This window comes from Podarcis bocagei, assembly GCF_964188305.1.
Source record: "Podarcis bocagei genome assembly, chromosome: 10".
NCBI classification, from domain to species: domain Eukaryota; kingdom Metazoa; phylum Chordata; class Lepidosauria; order Squamata; family Lacertidae; genus Podarcis; species Podarcis bocagei.
In genome coordinates this window covers 19,118,620-19,135,764 of record NC_138135.1, presented here as the reverse complement: position 1 = coordinate 19,135,764, position 17,145 = coordinate 19,118,620, and the positions used below count along the sequence as shown (strand labels likewise).

General features: G+C 46.7%; 1 protein-coding gene across 3 annotated transcripts; it reads right to left on the bottom strand.

The window, feature by feature from the left end:
• Positions 1–1,423: 1,423 nt before the first annotated feature.
• On the bottom strand, positions 1,424–16,830 carry LOC308595687 (perilipin-3-like). 3 transcript variants are annotated; one of them, XM_081210305.1, is made up of 8 exons: positions 16,604–16,830; positions 15,910–15,993; positions 11,482–11,567; positions 10,335–10,530; positions 7,981–8,063; positions 5,958–6,222; positions 4,152–4,348; positions 1,424–1,990 (listed from the first exon to the last, which is right to left on the bottom strand). In XM_081210305.1, the coding sequence occupies exons 1-8, from the start codon at positions 16,668–16,670 to the stop codon at positions 1,556–1,558; spliced, it is 1,413 nt and encodes a 470-aa protein (XP_081066431.1). In that variant the 5' UTR covers positions 16,671–16,830; the 3' UTR covers positions 1,424–1,555. The 3 variants fall into 3 exon arrangements, with proteins under 3 accessions (XP_081066431.1, XP_081066432.1, XP_081066433.1); XM_081210306.1 differs by having other exon boundaries at positions 16,554–16,710; XM_081210307.1 differs by lacking the exons at positions 15,910–15,993; positions 16,604–16,830 and adding an exon at positions 12,803–13,112.
• Between the last annotated feature and the right edge of the window lie 315 nt (positions 16,831–17,145).

The following is a 17,145-nucleotide window of genomic DNA, read 5'->3' as shown; positions in this document are numbered from 1 at the left end:
GGCAGGGAATGAGAGCCGCGAGGCGGGCGCTGCGGACGGAGGCGCTGCCCGCCAAGCTCGCAGGCAGCCAGGCAGGCAGACGGCGAGAGCCCCGCGCTGGGCGGCCTCTCCTCGCCGGCGCCGCCCCGCCTCTCGCCGCCCGCCTCGCCCGCCTCCCTCCAGGCAACATCTCGCGGCACACCAGGCAACATCTCGCGGCACACTAGTGTGCCGTGGAACAGTGGTTGGGAAACACTGCTCTAGGGCCCTGGAGACAGGGATGCTGCTGCAATAAGTTTTGGACCCCCTGGACCGCTCCACCTCTGCTCCCCTCCCACCGGATGATACTTTTAGGGCAAGGCTAGGGAAGCTGTGGCTCATTGGACTCCAACTCCCAGCAGCCCCAGCCAGCATGGCCAGTGGTTAGGCATCCCCAGCCACTCTGGGCGGCTTCCAACAAAATATTAAAATACAGTAACGCATCAAACATTAAAATCTTCCCTAAACAGGGCTGCCTTCAGATGTCTTCTAAAAGTCTGGTAGTTGTTGTTCTCTTTGACATCTGGTGGGAGGGCGTTCCACAGGGCAGGCACCACTACCAAGAAGGCCCTCTGCCTGGTTCCCTGTAATTTGGCTTCTTGCAGTGAGGGAACCACCAGAAGGCCCTCGGTGCTGGACCTCAGTGTCCGGGTAGAACGATGGGGGTGGAGACGCTCCTTCAGGTATACTGGACCAAGGCCGTTTAGGGCTTTAAAGGTCAGCACCAACACTTTGAATTGTGCTCGCAAAAGTACTGGGAGCCAATGTAGGTCTTTCAAGACTGGTGTTATGTGGTCTCGGCAGCCGCTCCAACAACCCCGAGAAGGTCACAGCTTCCCCGTCCCACTTTTGAGGGTGCTCATGCTACCCTTCCAAGGAACTGGGACTACGGGGTTATAGGAAAAAGTGACGGCGCGGAGTCCTCGCCATGTGGTCCCCAATCTTCAGGTGTTACCAAAATAGTATAAGACGAGGCTGGGGAACTTGTGGTCCTCCTGATGTTTTTGGACTCCCGACAGCCTCAGCCAACAGTCCAGAGTGATGGGAGCTGCAGCGCAACCTCTGGAAGTTCCCCATCTTTGACAGAAAAGGATGTTCTGAAGCAGCTCCCCACCCTTAAAGGAATGTTGGACGGCTGCCTGATATAGAAATCTTTCCTACAGGATATTGTGCAGCCCGTATAATGCTGAGCATGAGTCCTCTCACTGAGCTATCCCATGACTTGGGAAGGAGGTGGACTGGCACATGCATACTGCATATTTTTAGCTTGACAACATAACCGGGTCTTTGGGGATTCTAGAACAAGGACTTCTGTTTGGATTCCCTTCATCTTCCCTCAGCCTGGAGAAAGAGAGAGTTTCCTTGGCTTTCTGAGACACGAGAAAAACACACATGCACACTAAGGTCTAATTCACTCATTTACTGCCAGGCTGCTGTTGTGCCTAGGATTTAATCTAAGAACCAAGCCCTTTAAAAATGCCCTCAAGTCCACATTGCATGCTTCCCCCTCTGCCTTCTACAGGTGACCCGGGAGGGCTCAGGTGGTTGGGGTTGCTGCTGCCAGGAAGCCGGTCCTGGATTCCTGCTGCCCAGAAAAGGTGCCTTGAGACGCCTGCCCGCTCCGCGTGATCTTGAGGGCCCTTATGGCGCTGCCAGGGCAGGTCTTGCATCTGCAGCTGTTTGTGAAGAAGCAAAAGGGCAGGGACTGCGACACGTAGTTCAAAAGCGCGTTCAGGTTCTCCTCCTCGGACATTCTCTCCCACACTCGGGTGAAGATTCTTCGGCAGAGATCCTGCAGGCATTCTAGGGTGGAGAGTGCCATCTTGAGTTCCTCGAGGGCGTAAGAGGCCTGGGGGACATTCTCGTGAAACTGGGAGGATAATTCTTCCACACTGAAGAGGACGATCAGGTAGATGGTCCTCAGCGGGAGTGTGACCGTATAGTACAAGGCAGCCAGCCAAGCCTTCCATTCCTGAAATGCAGACATCCATTGGAGAATATATATATATATTTAAAAACAACTATAGATGACTTATTCCAAGTCATGACCTTTGGTCCACCTAGTGTGGTGGAGCGCTTAGAGCAGCCTCTCTCAACCTTGGGTTGTTGGACTACAACTCCCATCATCCCTAGCTGGCAGGACCAGTGTTGCATCAGGGATGATGGGAATTGTTGCACAACATCTGGGGACCCAAGGTGGAGAAAGGCTGGATCAGACTACAGCTGAAGGGAGTACTGTGTCCAATTCCAGGCACCACAATGTAAAGAGGATATTGACAAGCTGGAACGTGTGCAGAGGAGGGCAACCAAGATGATCAAAGGTCTGGGTGGGACTAGATGACCCTTGGGATCCCTTCCAGCTCTAAGATTTCACAATTCTAGAGTGTTGAACAAAGACGTGGGAGATGGGGCTTCTATTATTCCCCACTTAGTCACAGAGCTCACTGGGTGACCTTGGGCCAGTCAACATACCTGACAGGGTTCTTGTGAGGATAAAATGGGAAAATCATAGAATCATAGAATCATAGAGTTGGAAGAGACCACAAGGGCCATCGAGTCCAACCCCCTGCCAAGCAGGAAACACCATCAGAGCACTCCTGACATATGGTTGTCAAGCCTCTGCTTAAAGGAAAAGGAAGACCCATGTGACCACCTTGAAAAAAGGCGTTACATAAATGAATTTTTTTTTTTAAAAAAAAGGTAATAGCTGTGCACTGGCTGGCACTGGCTCTCCAGAGCTTCAGGCAGGAGTCTTTGCTAGCCTTATCTCAAGATGCCAGGACTCCAACCTGCAACCTTCTGCATGCAAAGAATTTCTCCTGTTACTGAGCTATGGCCTCGCCACACTTAAAGAGAGATTTTGACATGGCGGATGTGACATAATGCAAGGATAAAGTTGCCAACTTTTCCACTAGCCCCTGCTCCTGAAGCTTTTTTTACTGTGGATCAGCTTACAGGGAGGTGGGCACACGTAACTTTCTGCTGTGGACTTTGTGCTGTGAACTTGCTGAACTCTGTGGATCATGCTGACGACACACCCAGGAGCTGGCCAGCATGTGCATTTTGGGTGCCAAACGCAAGCCAAACTGGGTCAGATCCACCTGGAAATCCACTGAATCTGAACAGTGCCAAGTGCAAGGTGCACACTGGCAGTGGGGAAATCAGGAGTGCACTGTTAGTGTCCTGGTCACCCTTCCCCCAGCACAGCTTGCATTTAGTGTTGTTTAAATTTGGAGCATAAATTCCCTTTCCCATACATTTATTTTAGTTTGTGGACTCAATGGTCTTCTGCTCTCCTCTCTCTCTCTTTACATGGCAGTGTACTTCTCATTCTGCAGTGTGTATGTATAAACCAGAGCTTTCCAAACATTACTGTGTCAGTTGCAGTGTGTAGGTGTGTTGTGTGAATGCTCCCCATGCTCTTCCCAGGGCTAGAAAGGGGTTAGTTTAACCTCTGGACATGGGTGGTGCTGTGGTCTAAACCACTGAGCCTCTTGGGCTTGCCGTTCGGAAGGTTGGCAGTTCGAGTCCACCCAACAGGGTGAACTCCCGTTGCTCTGTCCCAGCTCCTGCAGTTTGAAACCCAGCAGTTTGAAATCACACCAGTGCAAGTAGATAAATAGGTACTGCTGCGACGGGAAAGTAAACAGCGTTTTCAAGCGCTCTGTTTTCCGTCACAGTGTTCTGTTGCGCCAGAAGCGGTTTAGTCCTGCTGGCCACATGACCTGGAAAGCTGTCGTGGACAAACACCGGCTCCCTCGGCCGGAAAGCAAGATCAACGCCACAACACCATAGTCGCCTTTGACTGGACTTAACAGTACAGGGGCCCTCTATATTTTACCTTCCTTTAGTTTAACCTCTGGTTTGCTAGTAAACTGAATTACTGTGTCACTAAATGATGCATCTCTAAAAAGTGTGTCACGAATACGAAAAGTTTGGAAAGTTCGGGTGTAGAATTTGACCGTGATGACACAGTTGCCCCCCATTCTCCCGCCCTCTCTCTCACATACACCATCCTTGGGGCTAATCTAAGAAATATTTCAGCCTCGAAAACTTTTTGTTTTCAAAGGAGATGTGATTGTTTCCTCCCAGCCCAGAGCGACATAGGAGGGGGAAAGAAGATGTGCTCTTACCGCATAGCAGTTTTCCGTGACCTTTTGGAGGCTCTGGCACGTGTGGCTGATGCGGCGCTGAGACTGCATCGAAGCATAGTGTTGGAATTTGTTCAGCAAGGAAAGCAAGCAAACCATGTACCCTTCACACCTGATCTGCGCCTGCACTTCCTCCCTGGAATCCCCCAATCCACATTTAGAACATGTCCGAGTCTCATCTGAAACGAAAGAAACATCACTGTGTGATCGTAAAGGGAGACAGAAGGTTGCAGCTGGAGATTGCAGCAGCCCTGTGTTCGAGGTGGCCCCAGTTATTTTTGCAAGGTGTTGGGATCCACGGCCAGGAGACATCTCCATGAGCCAGTTACCATGTACACAGTGTTTCCCTACGCCGGGGATTAACCATGTTGGCATTCTTGGGCACCATTTTATAAGTTAAATTGTAATCACATTTTATGCCCGAATGGTGGAGCCATTGTTTAAAGCTTTTCATGTAGCAACGGTGGGTCCATTGATTTCTGTGGGTCTACTCTGAGTAAAACTTAGCAGAATAATACGCAGTCGTATGTGTTTTTCCCACTGCAGCTGAAAATGTATGTGTGGGGGTGTGTGAAAGAGGATGAAATGCCTTACTTTTCCCAGTCGCCACCCCCCAGAAAATTTCTGGGACCTGCCAGTTAGTCTGGCTGCCATTCCCTCCCCACACCTGCAGAGATGTCCTGGGAATTATGCTATTTCATCACTTATCTTTCAAGATGACTTTGGGAAGGCTGCTCCCCTCCAATATGCCCATTTCACCACACTGCCTACCCCCTTTGCAAAATTTCTGAAATTTCTCTTCCCATTTTGCTACCTACAGATAGGACAGTGAGCTGCGGAGGGATAATTTCGTCTAGGGCCTAATATTTTCACAGATACTGACCCCCCTCGTGAGTGGTCAGGCTCCATAATAAATTTAGGACATCTAAGTGGTAGAGGCGTCACAGTTAATGGAGCATGTATACACACTTGTGTTTGTTTTTTAAAAAAACAACAACCCAACACTAGAAGAGCATAAAGTTGTGGAAAGATGCTCATGGAGCTGACTCAGCCTTAGACATTAATGATTTGTCTAAATCAGGAGCATGGAATCTCAGGCTTGGGGAATAAATATGGCCCTCTAGTCCTCTCTATGTGGCCCTCCAGGCTCACCTCATGCCACACATCCTCCCCCAAGCCACACCCCTCACTGGCTTTGTTTGCCTGTGCAGAATGCGTCCTTGAGGTCTGGTATTGCTTCTTGCTTGCTGGATAGAGAGGGGTATGTGCAGTGCTTTTTATCAAGAAAAATTGGTGCCAGAACTCGCCATGAAATTGCAAGTTGCTGGGCAACCTGGGGCAGCCCTGAAGAGCTGTTGGTTTGACAACAGAAGCATTCACCGCTAAAAAAACTACAGAGTCATAGATCTTGAAAAAGTGTAGACTTGCACACACTGGCCAGCTCCTGTTTTGACTTGAAATGTTTGTTTGGGGCTTTTCGGAAATACATAAAGGCAAGAATGGTGCCCACCTGAGAGATGCCGGAACTGTGCTCTGGCTGAAAAAAAAGCACTGGGCATGTCTAGGAGCTAGTCTACTGTCCAAAGGGGTACTTTGCCTCTGTACCTGCCCCCCCCCCAGGCGTGTGACCACCAGAATTTGCCCAGAAAGGAATGTGGCACTTGAGCTGAAAGATTTCTCCCACCCCAGGTCTAAATCTTGGTTGTACTTTGTCTTCACGTATCATTAAGATAAAAAAACCACTCTGTGCTGTACAGGTAGGGGGAAAGCACTCTAGGGAGCCCTTACTCATATCTTCATCGGCAACCAGGAGATAGTGATTTATAAATGCATGGGACCTGCCCAGCATGGTGTCCACGCTGGTCCTGGCCATCTGGCCAACTCTTGTCCCCATCAACAGGCTCATACTCCCAGTCACCATGGACGTTGTGGTCCTCATGCTACCCTGGACAGCATCTCTGGTCATGTCAACCATCCCCGATAGCCTGCGGGTCATGGCGCTCTTTGCATATGTGACTTTAGAAGACATCATCTCCTTCGTACCAGAGACAACCTGCAAGAGTAAGAAGACAGACCCTGGTGGAAATATTGGAAACTAGAATCATAGAATCATAGAGTTGGAATAGACCAGAAGGGCCATCGAGTCCAACCCCCTGCCAAGCAGGAAACACCATCAGAGCACTCCTGACATATGGTTGTCAAGCCTCTGCTTAAAGACCTCCAAAGAAGGAGAAAAAACTAGCTTTTGTCTTGGGTACTGTGAATTGTAGCTCTGTGAGGGGCAAACTGCAGTGCCCTGGCTTCTTTGCAAGGGAGACATGTGCTCTAAATTTATGGTGCATGGGATGCGACCTGAGTTTACCTCTGTGGTTTTTTATTATTTAATTAAAAAAATTATTTATGATTTTCAATTTTATGATAATTTTATACATTTTATGATCATTTTAATATTTCAAAACTTGGCTTCCTTCCCCCCTCTTTCTGCAATTCCTTAAATTTATTTTTAATATTCTCTGCATATCCAAATTAACTTAATTTGCTCATTTATTCATCTACTTTAGATATATATACGTTTAATAAAACTGCAGGTTATTACAATAATCCTGCCAATGTTCTTATCTGTTTACAGTTTATTTGTAAATATTCAGTAAACCATTTCCATTCTTTTAAACAAAGTTTGTTATCTTGATTTCTTATTTTTCTGCTAGGTTTTGCCATTTCTGCACATTCCACAAGCTTTGTATCCATTCTTCTTTTGCTGGGACTTCTTTTCATTTTGGGGCGAGTAACATTCTTGCCTCTGTAGTAGCATACATGAATAAATTTCTCGACAGTTTGGGTAGTTCTGTCCCTATAATTCCCAAAAGGCAAGCTTCTGGGTTTGTTTTTTTCCAAACGTTATTTTAAACACCATTTCCCTTTAAGCTTTAACCTTACTACAAGACCACCACATATGATAAAAAGAACCTTCTTTCTCTTTACATTTCCAACACTTATTTGATTTGGATTTATACATTTTTGCCAATTTACTCGGTGTTAGGTACCATCGATATCATTTTCATATAATTTTCTGTTACACCAATTGTTACGGAAAAGGAGCAATGCGGAAGCGAGCTGCAGCTGGCTGGAAAGCAAAACAGGATGGGACTGTACCATAGGAACAAAGGGACAGTCTATTCACAATGCTGAGCACCGGATTTAGCTCAGAGTGTAATTTGACCTGTACAGGAAGTACAGGAGGTGGAGTTTGTCTCTCTGCTATTGGAGTTTGAAGAGAGCAGACACGTTTCTCTGTAATGCTGCAAAGACAGATATAAAGGCATGTAAATACATTTCTGTCTATCTCTTTCCCATCCCTGGGGGGAGCAGGGAGCAGGGAAGAGTGGTGTGTCCCTCTCACGCTGAGTGGGATCGCCGATCGTGACCTAGCCTGTATCCTGCCAGGGAATGCAGACAGGGAGGTCAACCGGGAGATCAAGCCGGGTGCCTGGAGAATGGCCAGTTTCTCCTGATAAGGCTGGATTTCCTGACACCAATAACATGCTGTAAATTTTATGTTTGTATTCCAGAGTCGTTCCCATGCTTCCATATCTATATTATGACCAATATCTTTTGTCCAATGTATCTGCCCTCTGTGTTTCAAGAGGACCATCTTTTCTCTCGGTTTTGAGCTGCTTTGAACTGTGGGTCATTTGTGGCATTCTTCACCTCTATTTGTGATGTTTTAAAGATGTTGCAAAGTGCCCAGAGACTTATTCGAAATGACCTAAATAAATGTTTACAATCTTCTGGGAGGCAGACAACTGCTCACCTGATCAGCCGTCTGTTGAAAGATGGGCATCTTCTCTTCCACTGTATCTAAGCCTCGACAGGCATACCTGTTTGCTGTTGCAACTAAGAGAGACAGAGAGAGGAAGACACTTTGGTTTTTGTTATGGTTGCTGTCATGAGTCCCTTTCAGTCTCACTAAAACAACTGAGCTTTGAATTACTTTGGATTTGGATTTGATATCCCACTTTATCACTACCCTAAGGAGTCTCAAAGTGGCTAACAATCTCCTCTCCCTTTCTCCCCCACAACAAACACTCTGTGAGGTGAGTGGGGCTGAGAGACTTCAGAGAAGTGTGACTGGCCCAAGGTCACCCAGCAGCTGCATGTGGAGGAGCGGGGAATCGAACCCAGTTCGCCAGATTATGAGTCCACCGCTCTTAACCACTACACCACACTGGCTTTCACTTACTTACTTATAACAAAAATTTTACACAAAGTAATCACACAAGGAACTTTGGCAATGGTTACAAAATACTGGTAGGGTGAAAATCTATCAATTGTTCTTTCTCTCAGTCCCTCATTTTTCCAATGTCCATTTTATTTTTCTATGGACTTATCCACACTTACCTTTCGTTCATGCTTTCCAGGCATGGTCCACACTTTAAAGCTCTGTGTCTGAGCATCCTTTTTCTCTTTTTTTGCTCCAGAGCTTTCCCCATGAAAACCCGCTCTTTAAAAGCACAGTCTCCGCTGTCCCTCATCCCAAAGGAAACATGAACCTTGACTCAGTGCCTGGAACCCCTGGAATCTCACATCCCTCCAAGATTGCAACAATAACAACAGCAATAAAGCAATTAATCTAACAGCACACAGTTAAATAGCCAAGATACTGAGGGCAGGCCTATGTTTCTGATTCAGGAAATCAGGAAAACATCAACAGCATTTCTAACCTGGAAGAAATTACCCAACACAACTTTTGTACAGGATTTTGAATTTGATTCCCCTGTAATTTCTTACTGCTGTCTGAACAAACCTTTACTTTTTCCACCACTGGTGTGATTATTTGGCTGGTCAGTTCTGGATTTCTGTCTGTAACAACCAAATTCAGCAGCAGATCCTCCTGTTTTTTCTTGGTGGACTACTGACCAAAGTAGAACAGGGACTTACTCGAATCAGTGGCGTAGGAAGGGGGGGTGCGGGCCGCCCCGGGTGTCAGCAATGAGGGGGTGTGCCCGCCTCCCGGCACTACCATCATGAACTGGGGGGGGGGGGCTGGCACCGGTTTGGGGAGCCATGGGGGGGCGAATCCTGACTCCATCCCACTGGAGATGTGGGGGCAGGGGCCACCTTGAAAGCAGAACCTTCTGCAAGAAAACACAACACGCACAAACAGGCCCCCTGCAGCGGCGAGTGTCTTTCAAAGCACAAGCAAAGCAACCGGTGACTTTAGTTTACCCCGTGTCCCCACACTGAGCAGCCTTGCAAGGCTCAGATCTGGGGAGGAGGTGGGTGCCAGAAGGGCACAACAGCCTCCGCTCAGGGCTGGGGTTGCTCCAGCAGCGGTGGGGGTTGGTTGCACAATGCCTTTGTTCTCTGCTGCTTGCCCTGCCCCCTCCCACCCCAGGCATCTTGGAGCCACGCTTCGCCACTGACTAGAATCCGTTTACAGGGTTCCAGAAAGTTCCTGCACTCTACTAGACCTCCTTTCCAATGTAGGAAGGATTCCTAAACCCAGAGAAGCTTGAATAGATTGTTGTGTGTGTTGATAGCAGTGGCAATTTGAGGGCGATTGTTACGTACAGTGGTACCTCTGGTTGCGAACTGGATCCGTTCCGGAGGACCATTTGCAACATGAAAAGAGCGCAACCCGCAGCGGCGTGTTTGCACATGCGCGGGTTGCGATTCGCCGCTTCTGCAGATGCACATGACGTCATTTTGCGCTTCTGCGCATGCGCGAGTGGCGAAACCCAGAAGTAACCCTTTCTGGTACTTCTGGGTCGCCGCAGGACGTAACCTGAAAGAACTTAACATGAAGCGGACGTAACATGAGGTATGACTGTACTAAGCTTGGATCCTAGAACAATAGGCAAGTAGGATCCTAGAATGCAACAACTGATTGGCCTGCAGGAAAAGACCAATCAGGCTCCAGGAGGGAAGCAGAATCAGCCAATCAGATGGGACTAATTGTGTAAATAATGTATATAAAAGCCTGAGGTTTGGGGGGTGGGGCAATAAAATCACTGTTTTACAAGCTGCAATAAAGAGCATGAAATCACTACAGGACTCCCAGTATATTTCAGCGATTGTGGGCTAGCTTGTCAATAAATGCTCATTGCCATCTCTTCAGCTAATTCTAGCTCGTTGCATTTAGCCCTCTGCCTCAGTTTTACTCACTTTGAGGTTCAAATGTAGTCAGAAGTGGCTGTGCCTTGTTGATGGCAGCTCCAGTGATGGTCTTCATGCCTTTCTCTGCCCCACCACACACTGTCTGAAGGTAGGAGCTTTTTCTCTTAATGGAGGTGTAGTTTGAAGAAACTAAGTCGCAGACAGAGCACACCAAGGGGAGGCTGCCAACTCTCTTCAAGACATTCTGACATGGAAACCAAAGCCAGATCTTTGTTATTTAAGCCATCAGTTGTACAATAAATAAATAAATAAACCATTCAGAGCACAGTTCAAACAAAACAACACGTCCACACTACGGCAGTACCAATAAACAATAGCATATCACAAAAGAAGCAGAGGCCACGATTTGTAATACAAGTCAATACTATAACCCGAAGTTAGCAACCCTCCGTGTTTTGGGTGGACTTTATAATTTTATTTTAAACATTTGTTATATTAATTAGTCACTTGCTTTTCAAAAATGAAACTCAAAGTGACTTCCAAAAAACGATAGAACTTAAAACAAAGACAAAACAACTTAAAATACACTAGTTTAGATCAAGTTTATGCTCTGAGATCTGCTGAGATTCTCCCAGTGCCCTGCCTTTCATACTGTGGTTCTTTGATTCCGTTGCAAGTGAGGGATGGACGGACCAGTCACTTTTCCTGATGCTCCATCATAGAGCCATTCCATCATGTCTTTACAGACTTTCCAGAATAATGCCCCCGAAAACCTACATGTAAACTATCACACATTTTGTACATACTTTGCTTGTATAACACACATTTTTTTCGGTGCATTCTCCCCTTTAAACATGCATTTTGTATGAGGTTCTTTCAAAAACATAGTAACACCTTTATTTTTGCACCTTTGGGGGATTGAGATGGCATTGCAAAACCTGGAGAGATGGGTAATCTGAGGAGAGAATAAGATAGCAAAAAGGAGTGTAGCCCAGCAAAAAAACCTGGAAGAAGAAAAGAACAAAGCGGGGAGTATTCATCTAAACACTTGTTCTAATACAACTTTAAGCTGTGCCATCTAATTTCCTGCTTTGGAGAGTTGGGGGAAAGGTTGGGAAAGTTACATCACACAGCTAAAAACTCTTTTTGTTAGATACCACCTATGGTATGCCAACGAGCTTGAATACACAACTACCTCATCCTCAAGACTTTCGTCAGAGGTCTCTGAAGACGTAGCAGACGGTTCTGGCTTCGCAGAAGACATGATGCGTTCCGTGGTCACTGGAAGTGCAGAGAACAGAAAGCAATTGTGTCAGGGGCAATCATGGCCCAATTAACGGCCACAAATAGCTCCGTTGCCAGGTTGCTGCCAGTGGAAGCAGAAGATGGGAAACCCGGGTTCAAGTCTCCATTCAACCATGAAACTCAGCGGGTGGCCCTGGACCTGTAACTATCATTCAGGCTGGCCTACCTCATGGGGTGTTGTGAGGATGTAATGTTTATGTGGGGGGGGGGGCAGGGGGAGCCCAGCAGGCCACTTTCAGAAGGAAGCTGGAATATAAGTGCAGCAAGTAAATCAATTTTTAAAAAAACAGGCTAAGCCTTTCCATACTGGGAAACTTTCCCATTGATAATGAGGCTTGAAAGCACTCACACTGTCTCTAAATTTTTAAAACAACAACAATAATACTTTTATTATTTACACCCTGCCCATTTGACTAGGTTGCCCCAGCCACTCTGGGCAGCTTCCGACATATATAGAAACATAATAAAACATTAAACGTTTAAAAACTACAGAGCTGCCTCAGATGTCTTCTAAAGGTTGTATGGTTACTTATCTCCTTGGCTCGGGGGTCACATAACTCCATACCCCCCAACATTTTTCTGATGGAAATCAAATCAGAAACCGGGACAGCTTCTGTAAATCCGGACTGTCCCTGGAAATTAGGGACCTTTGGAGGGTCTGCTTTCTGGCACCCACTGATGTTATCATGTCTGCTATCACTTCCTTCCCTCCAAATGTTAAAGATGAGCAGTCTGTGTTGTGATGGAGCAGCTATATGCCTGCTCAAATGAAGCTCACTGGGTGACCTTGAGCCGCACTGTTTCTCAGGTTATTTCGCCAGGTTGTCATGATTAAAAAAGGGGGGAAGCCCTGCATTTTATTTTATTTTTACAATCAAGAGGTATATAATTTTTATGCAGTAAGTTGTGAAAAATGTATGTTGTGCTGAGCTCTTCGGAGGAAGGGCAGAATATAAGCTTAACAAAACTGATAACTGACATACCATCCAAGTCGATCCAGTGGCAAACAGATGTGGGCATTAGAATTTCTGGGATACAAACACCCATTGTGAGGTGGGAGTGGGCATGATCCAAAGCTCTATATAACCCTCCCCCCCCCCCACCCTCAAAGCAGCCTTTGGGAAAACTAGTGGCTAACCCTGTTCTTCAATCAAGCATTGTTGTCCCTATGGAATGAGCTGCGTCTCCCCCCAGTGTTTACCCAGACTCACCAGAAGGCGACCCTATTACTGTTTTTTCCCAGAGCAACAACTACTTTGGACTTGGAGGAGGAAGACTGGATCATTCCATTGGGCTTATTCTTCACGCTGACGTCTTGCTATGTTAACATTTTGGGCATTTCCCATTAGAGGAGGACTACATTGGCTCTCAGGAAGAGGCTTCCGCTGCCATGGTTTCAAAACTTCATCCCCAGGGTGAATGAGGATGGTTTCAGGAAAGATGGTGGCGTTTTGCCACTGTCTAAGATGGGTCATGGGGGGAAACCACCAGGGTGGCAAGTGATGGGAGTTCCCATTGTTTCTTCAGCCCAGCAAGCACTGAAGGAGAGAGGAGTGCCAACCAGTCAGGCTGTACATGCAAATTAGTTTCATTATGATTGCTTGTCCAATTGGATCCAGCAGCTATGAAGGCTGCAACCCTATGCACAGCTTGCCTGGGGACTTCAGCCCCATGGAATCCATTGGGGCTTATTGCAAAGAACATTTGAACCCTACTGGATCAGACCAAGGGCCTGCCTAGTCTGCTATCTTGTTTCTCATATGAGGAGCATGACATGAGTGCAATAGCTCTTTCTTGGGGCACTTCCTCATGCCTGTTTAGTGTGGACTTGGCGCTGCTCCTGCACATAAGTCACTTTAACTGCATAAACCCTAATATCTTGCTAGGCATTTGAATCCTTCCTGCAAAACTCTCAAGGCAATCTTTGGCCAATTTTGAGAACTTTCAGATTGCTTGTATTCATTGTGTATTATGTTGTGAGCTTCCTCGGATGGACCATGCCCCCAAATAATGTCACAAATAAATATGTGCATTGTGGAAGTAGTTTTCAGTCAGTACGGTTGACCCTTTGCCCACCAGCGTACTTAAATTTTATTACAGCATGTTGTAGCTTATAAAATGCCACCAGAGGGCCATAAAACCACATTTGCTTTAAAAATTCTCCTCATGCCAGGAGAGCCTAAGTAGGTGAATCTTTCCATCCATCAGACTTGGCTACTTTTTCTCTTCTCTTTGTGGAGATCCCACAGCTGTTAAGCCTGTCATTCCTTCCAGAAAACTCCTAAGAAGTGTAAATGATCACTTGAGGTGCATCCAGCGGCGTAGCGTGAGTTGTCAGCACCCGGGGCAACGCAAGTAATTTGCGCCCCCTAACCCGGGGCAAGGCAAGTAATTTGCGCCCCCCCTAGCCCCTAACCTGCGAGTTGCCGCTGGCGCTGGCGCCCAAACGACGCCGCTTGCCCGGAGGAGGAGGGGGGCAGAGAGGCGAGGAAAATGCAACGGCCCAGCAGCTGCAGCAGCACCGGCGGAGGCGGGGCTGTGAGGAGGGGCTGCCTGGCGCGTCCTCCGCGGCGAGCGCTGAGAGCCGCTGCCTGCCGGGCGCCTTCAGCCCGGACGCGCGCACAGCTCGTCGGTTCCGCGAGACATGCGGCTCCGCTACAGCCTGCGCCCGAGGCTCTTCGGCAACTCCGGAGGCAGCGAGCGCGCCCCCCCAGATGTTGCGCCCGGTGCGGCCAGCACCCCTGGCACCCCCCACGCTACGCCACTGGGTGCATCAGATACGGAGATGATTGCATTCACTTTCCTGATTATAATGCTAGAACTTCTGTCCTGGCATCTGATGTTCTGTTTACACTGCAATCAGTACCTGTCGTGCTAGGGATCTGAAACTTTTGATTGGTATACCACCATATCATGCATCCACTGAATCTTCTTTTAAGTCTTTTGTTCAGTTTAGAATGCAACACATGCATTTATTTTTATTTATTTTTGGCTTGAAACCACATGGGTGTCTGATGTCAGCAACACCTCAGTTTCAAAGGGTTCCCCATCCTAAAGGCAAACCTATTCTATTACCTTGTGCAACTCATAACCACAAGTTATAGTGGTGATGTCCAAAAGCTTACGTGACAGGGAGGCGGGGATTAGGCAAAATAATGGAGGACGTCTGTATTCAGAAATCCTGCCCTTCTACCAAACACAGAGACAACAGGATAAGACTGTTTTCTTTAAACCATAACTTGCTTCTGATTTTTCATAAGGCATTTGTTGTCTGCTGATGGAAGCAAAATACTGGGACAAACTGACTTTTGTCTGATCCAGCATACTATATTCTCCACATGGCCTAGCAAGTGACTTTAGGATTGCAGCAATAGTTATCTGGCAATAGTGTGGTTAAAGATACACCATAGTGACCCTGTTTGCATCTGCTAAATCGCCAGGAAGGAGGACAAAACTCTGAATTTCACATAATCACATTGTTGGACGGAGCCTTGTAGGCTATTTCCATCTAATTCTCAGCTCTGAGTAGAAACTCTAGAGCTACAAGCATCCTCAATAGATGAATTTGCAGCCCACCACTCCTCATTAACTTCAATACTGAACTGTTCTTACTGGCCAGAGGTTCCTCCTAATGTCCAACCAAAATCTACGCTCTTTGTAAACAGTGGCGTAGCGTGGGGGGTGCAGGGGGGGGCGGCCGCACCGGGCGCAACATCTGGGGGTTAGGGTTAGGGGGCGCAAATCCACGGGTTAGGGGGCGCAAAGTACTTGCCTTGCCCCGGGTGCTGACAACCCATGCTACGCCACTGTTTGTAAATGAAGCCCATTGGAACGACTTAATTTTTTTTTTTTTTTTTACACTGCCTCTTAGCTTTAGAAAAGCTTCTTTGTCATCTTGCAAATTCAAAGACATAATAATGAAAAGCATGCAGTAAAAAATAAAACAGTGCAAATGCAGGAGAGCAGATAAAATAAATAAACAGTAAAATCAGTAGACAGCATTCATCAAAATGAGAAAAGGCTTGGGAAATTTAAAAAAAAAAAGGTTTTCAAAGCTGCATCAAAAAGCCACTCAGGCTGTGTACACCCACGAAGTATTTAAAGCACCCCTTTCAAGAATCATGGGAACTGTAGTTTCTTAAAGGTGCTGGGAATTGTAGCTCTGTGGGTGAATTCTTTGGAGGCAACTATGATTTGAACATACATTATGTACATTATCTCTGTTGTGTGATGATAAAGTATTCTGCAAACAGGATACCACAACTTAAAAGTGGGGCCTCCAACGCTGTTCTTAATAAGTGATCTTTATGTTGCTTACCTGATGGGGAGCTAATGGAGTGAGTAAAATTCTCAGGATAAATCATCATAGCAAGAGCCCGGCGCAGTTTATGTAGCTTCTTTCCTAGATTAAAAGATTGCAGCAGGGGCAAATTGGTTATCTATATTCTGAAAAGTTTGCGCTGAAAAATTTGCAGAACATTTGAACATATCCACAGATGTCCCACACAAAATAAAAACCAAACAAAACTGAAGATGAGGATTTTTTCCTTCGAACCAAATTCTTAAGAAGGAGAAAGCTTGTTTCTTGTTTCTGTTTATGAGGATAGGACAAAAAGAGTCGGGTGCAGAATTACCACAGAATTACCAACGTTTGGTTTCAAAAATTCTGGTCCACGAGGCAGGGGCACAAACAGAACAGGATCCAGCAAACAGGTTCAACACAATATGGTGGGTCAACTGCTAGACTTTGGCCAAACCAGGGGTTTATTTTACCCGCTTCGCAGACCATAATACTGCTTAACCTAACAGGAGGACATGTTTTTACTTGTTGCAAAGAGACGGAGTTGGCAACCTCCGGCGTACATTTTGCAAATATTAATAGAAAAAGAAGTGCTATCTTAATGATTCCACACACCCCCCACCCAGGGGACTGATCAATATGGCAAGAATACTAAGGCTTACAAGATATGTAAGGTGAGCACACAGCAACAGAAATACAAATTCCGTCTCACTTTTTTTCCAGAACTTCTGCAGCTTCTCGGAGATGTCACACTCCTTTCCCTTCCCTCGAAACGGCATTTCCCTTATACAGATAGAGGGTAAGGGCTGTCATTCACAGAGTTCTAAAAACTTCCATTCCTCTGTCACCCCCACAGAGGAACGCATCAACAATCGCCCGGATTGCTGCCTTAGAATACGGAATCCCTTCGTGGGAGGACATTCTGTTCACCACATTCAGAACTCTCCCCCGGGTGGTCTCCCTCTTTTATGTCACTGATGGATCTTGAAGTGCCCCCTGAAATGCTTTCGAGCAATTAAAATTTCACAGAAGACTGGGAAACTCATGGTGGCATCAGTGATGAGGGCATAAACCTATTAGGAGAAGTGCCTTAAATTTCCAGGCCAGCAGACCATGTAATTCATGATGGAGGTTGCACAGTCCAGATTATGGGCCACCCCGGCTGAAGGGCTCCATTGCCATAAATATCTGTAATTCGTGTGCATTTGTGTTTGATTAATTGCCATAGCGTAGTAACAATGCTCTGTAGTGGTT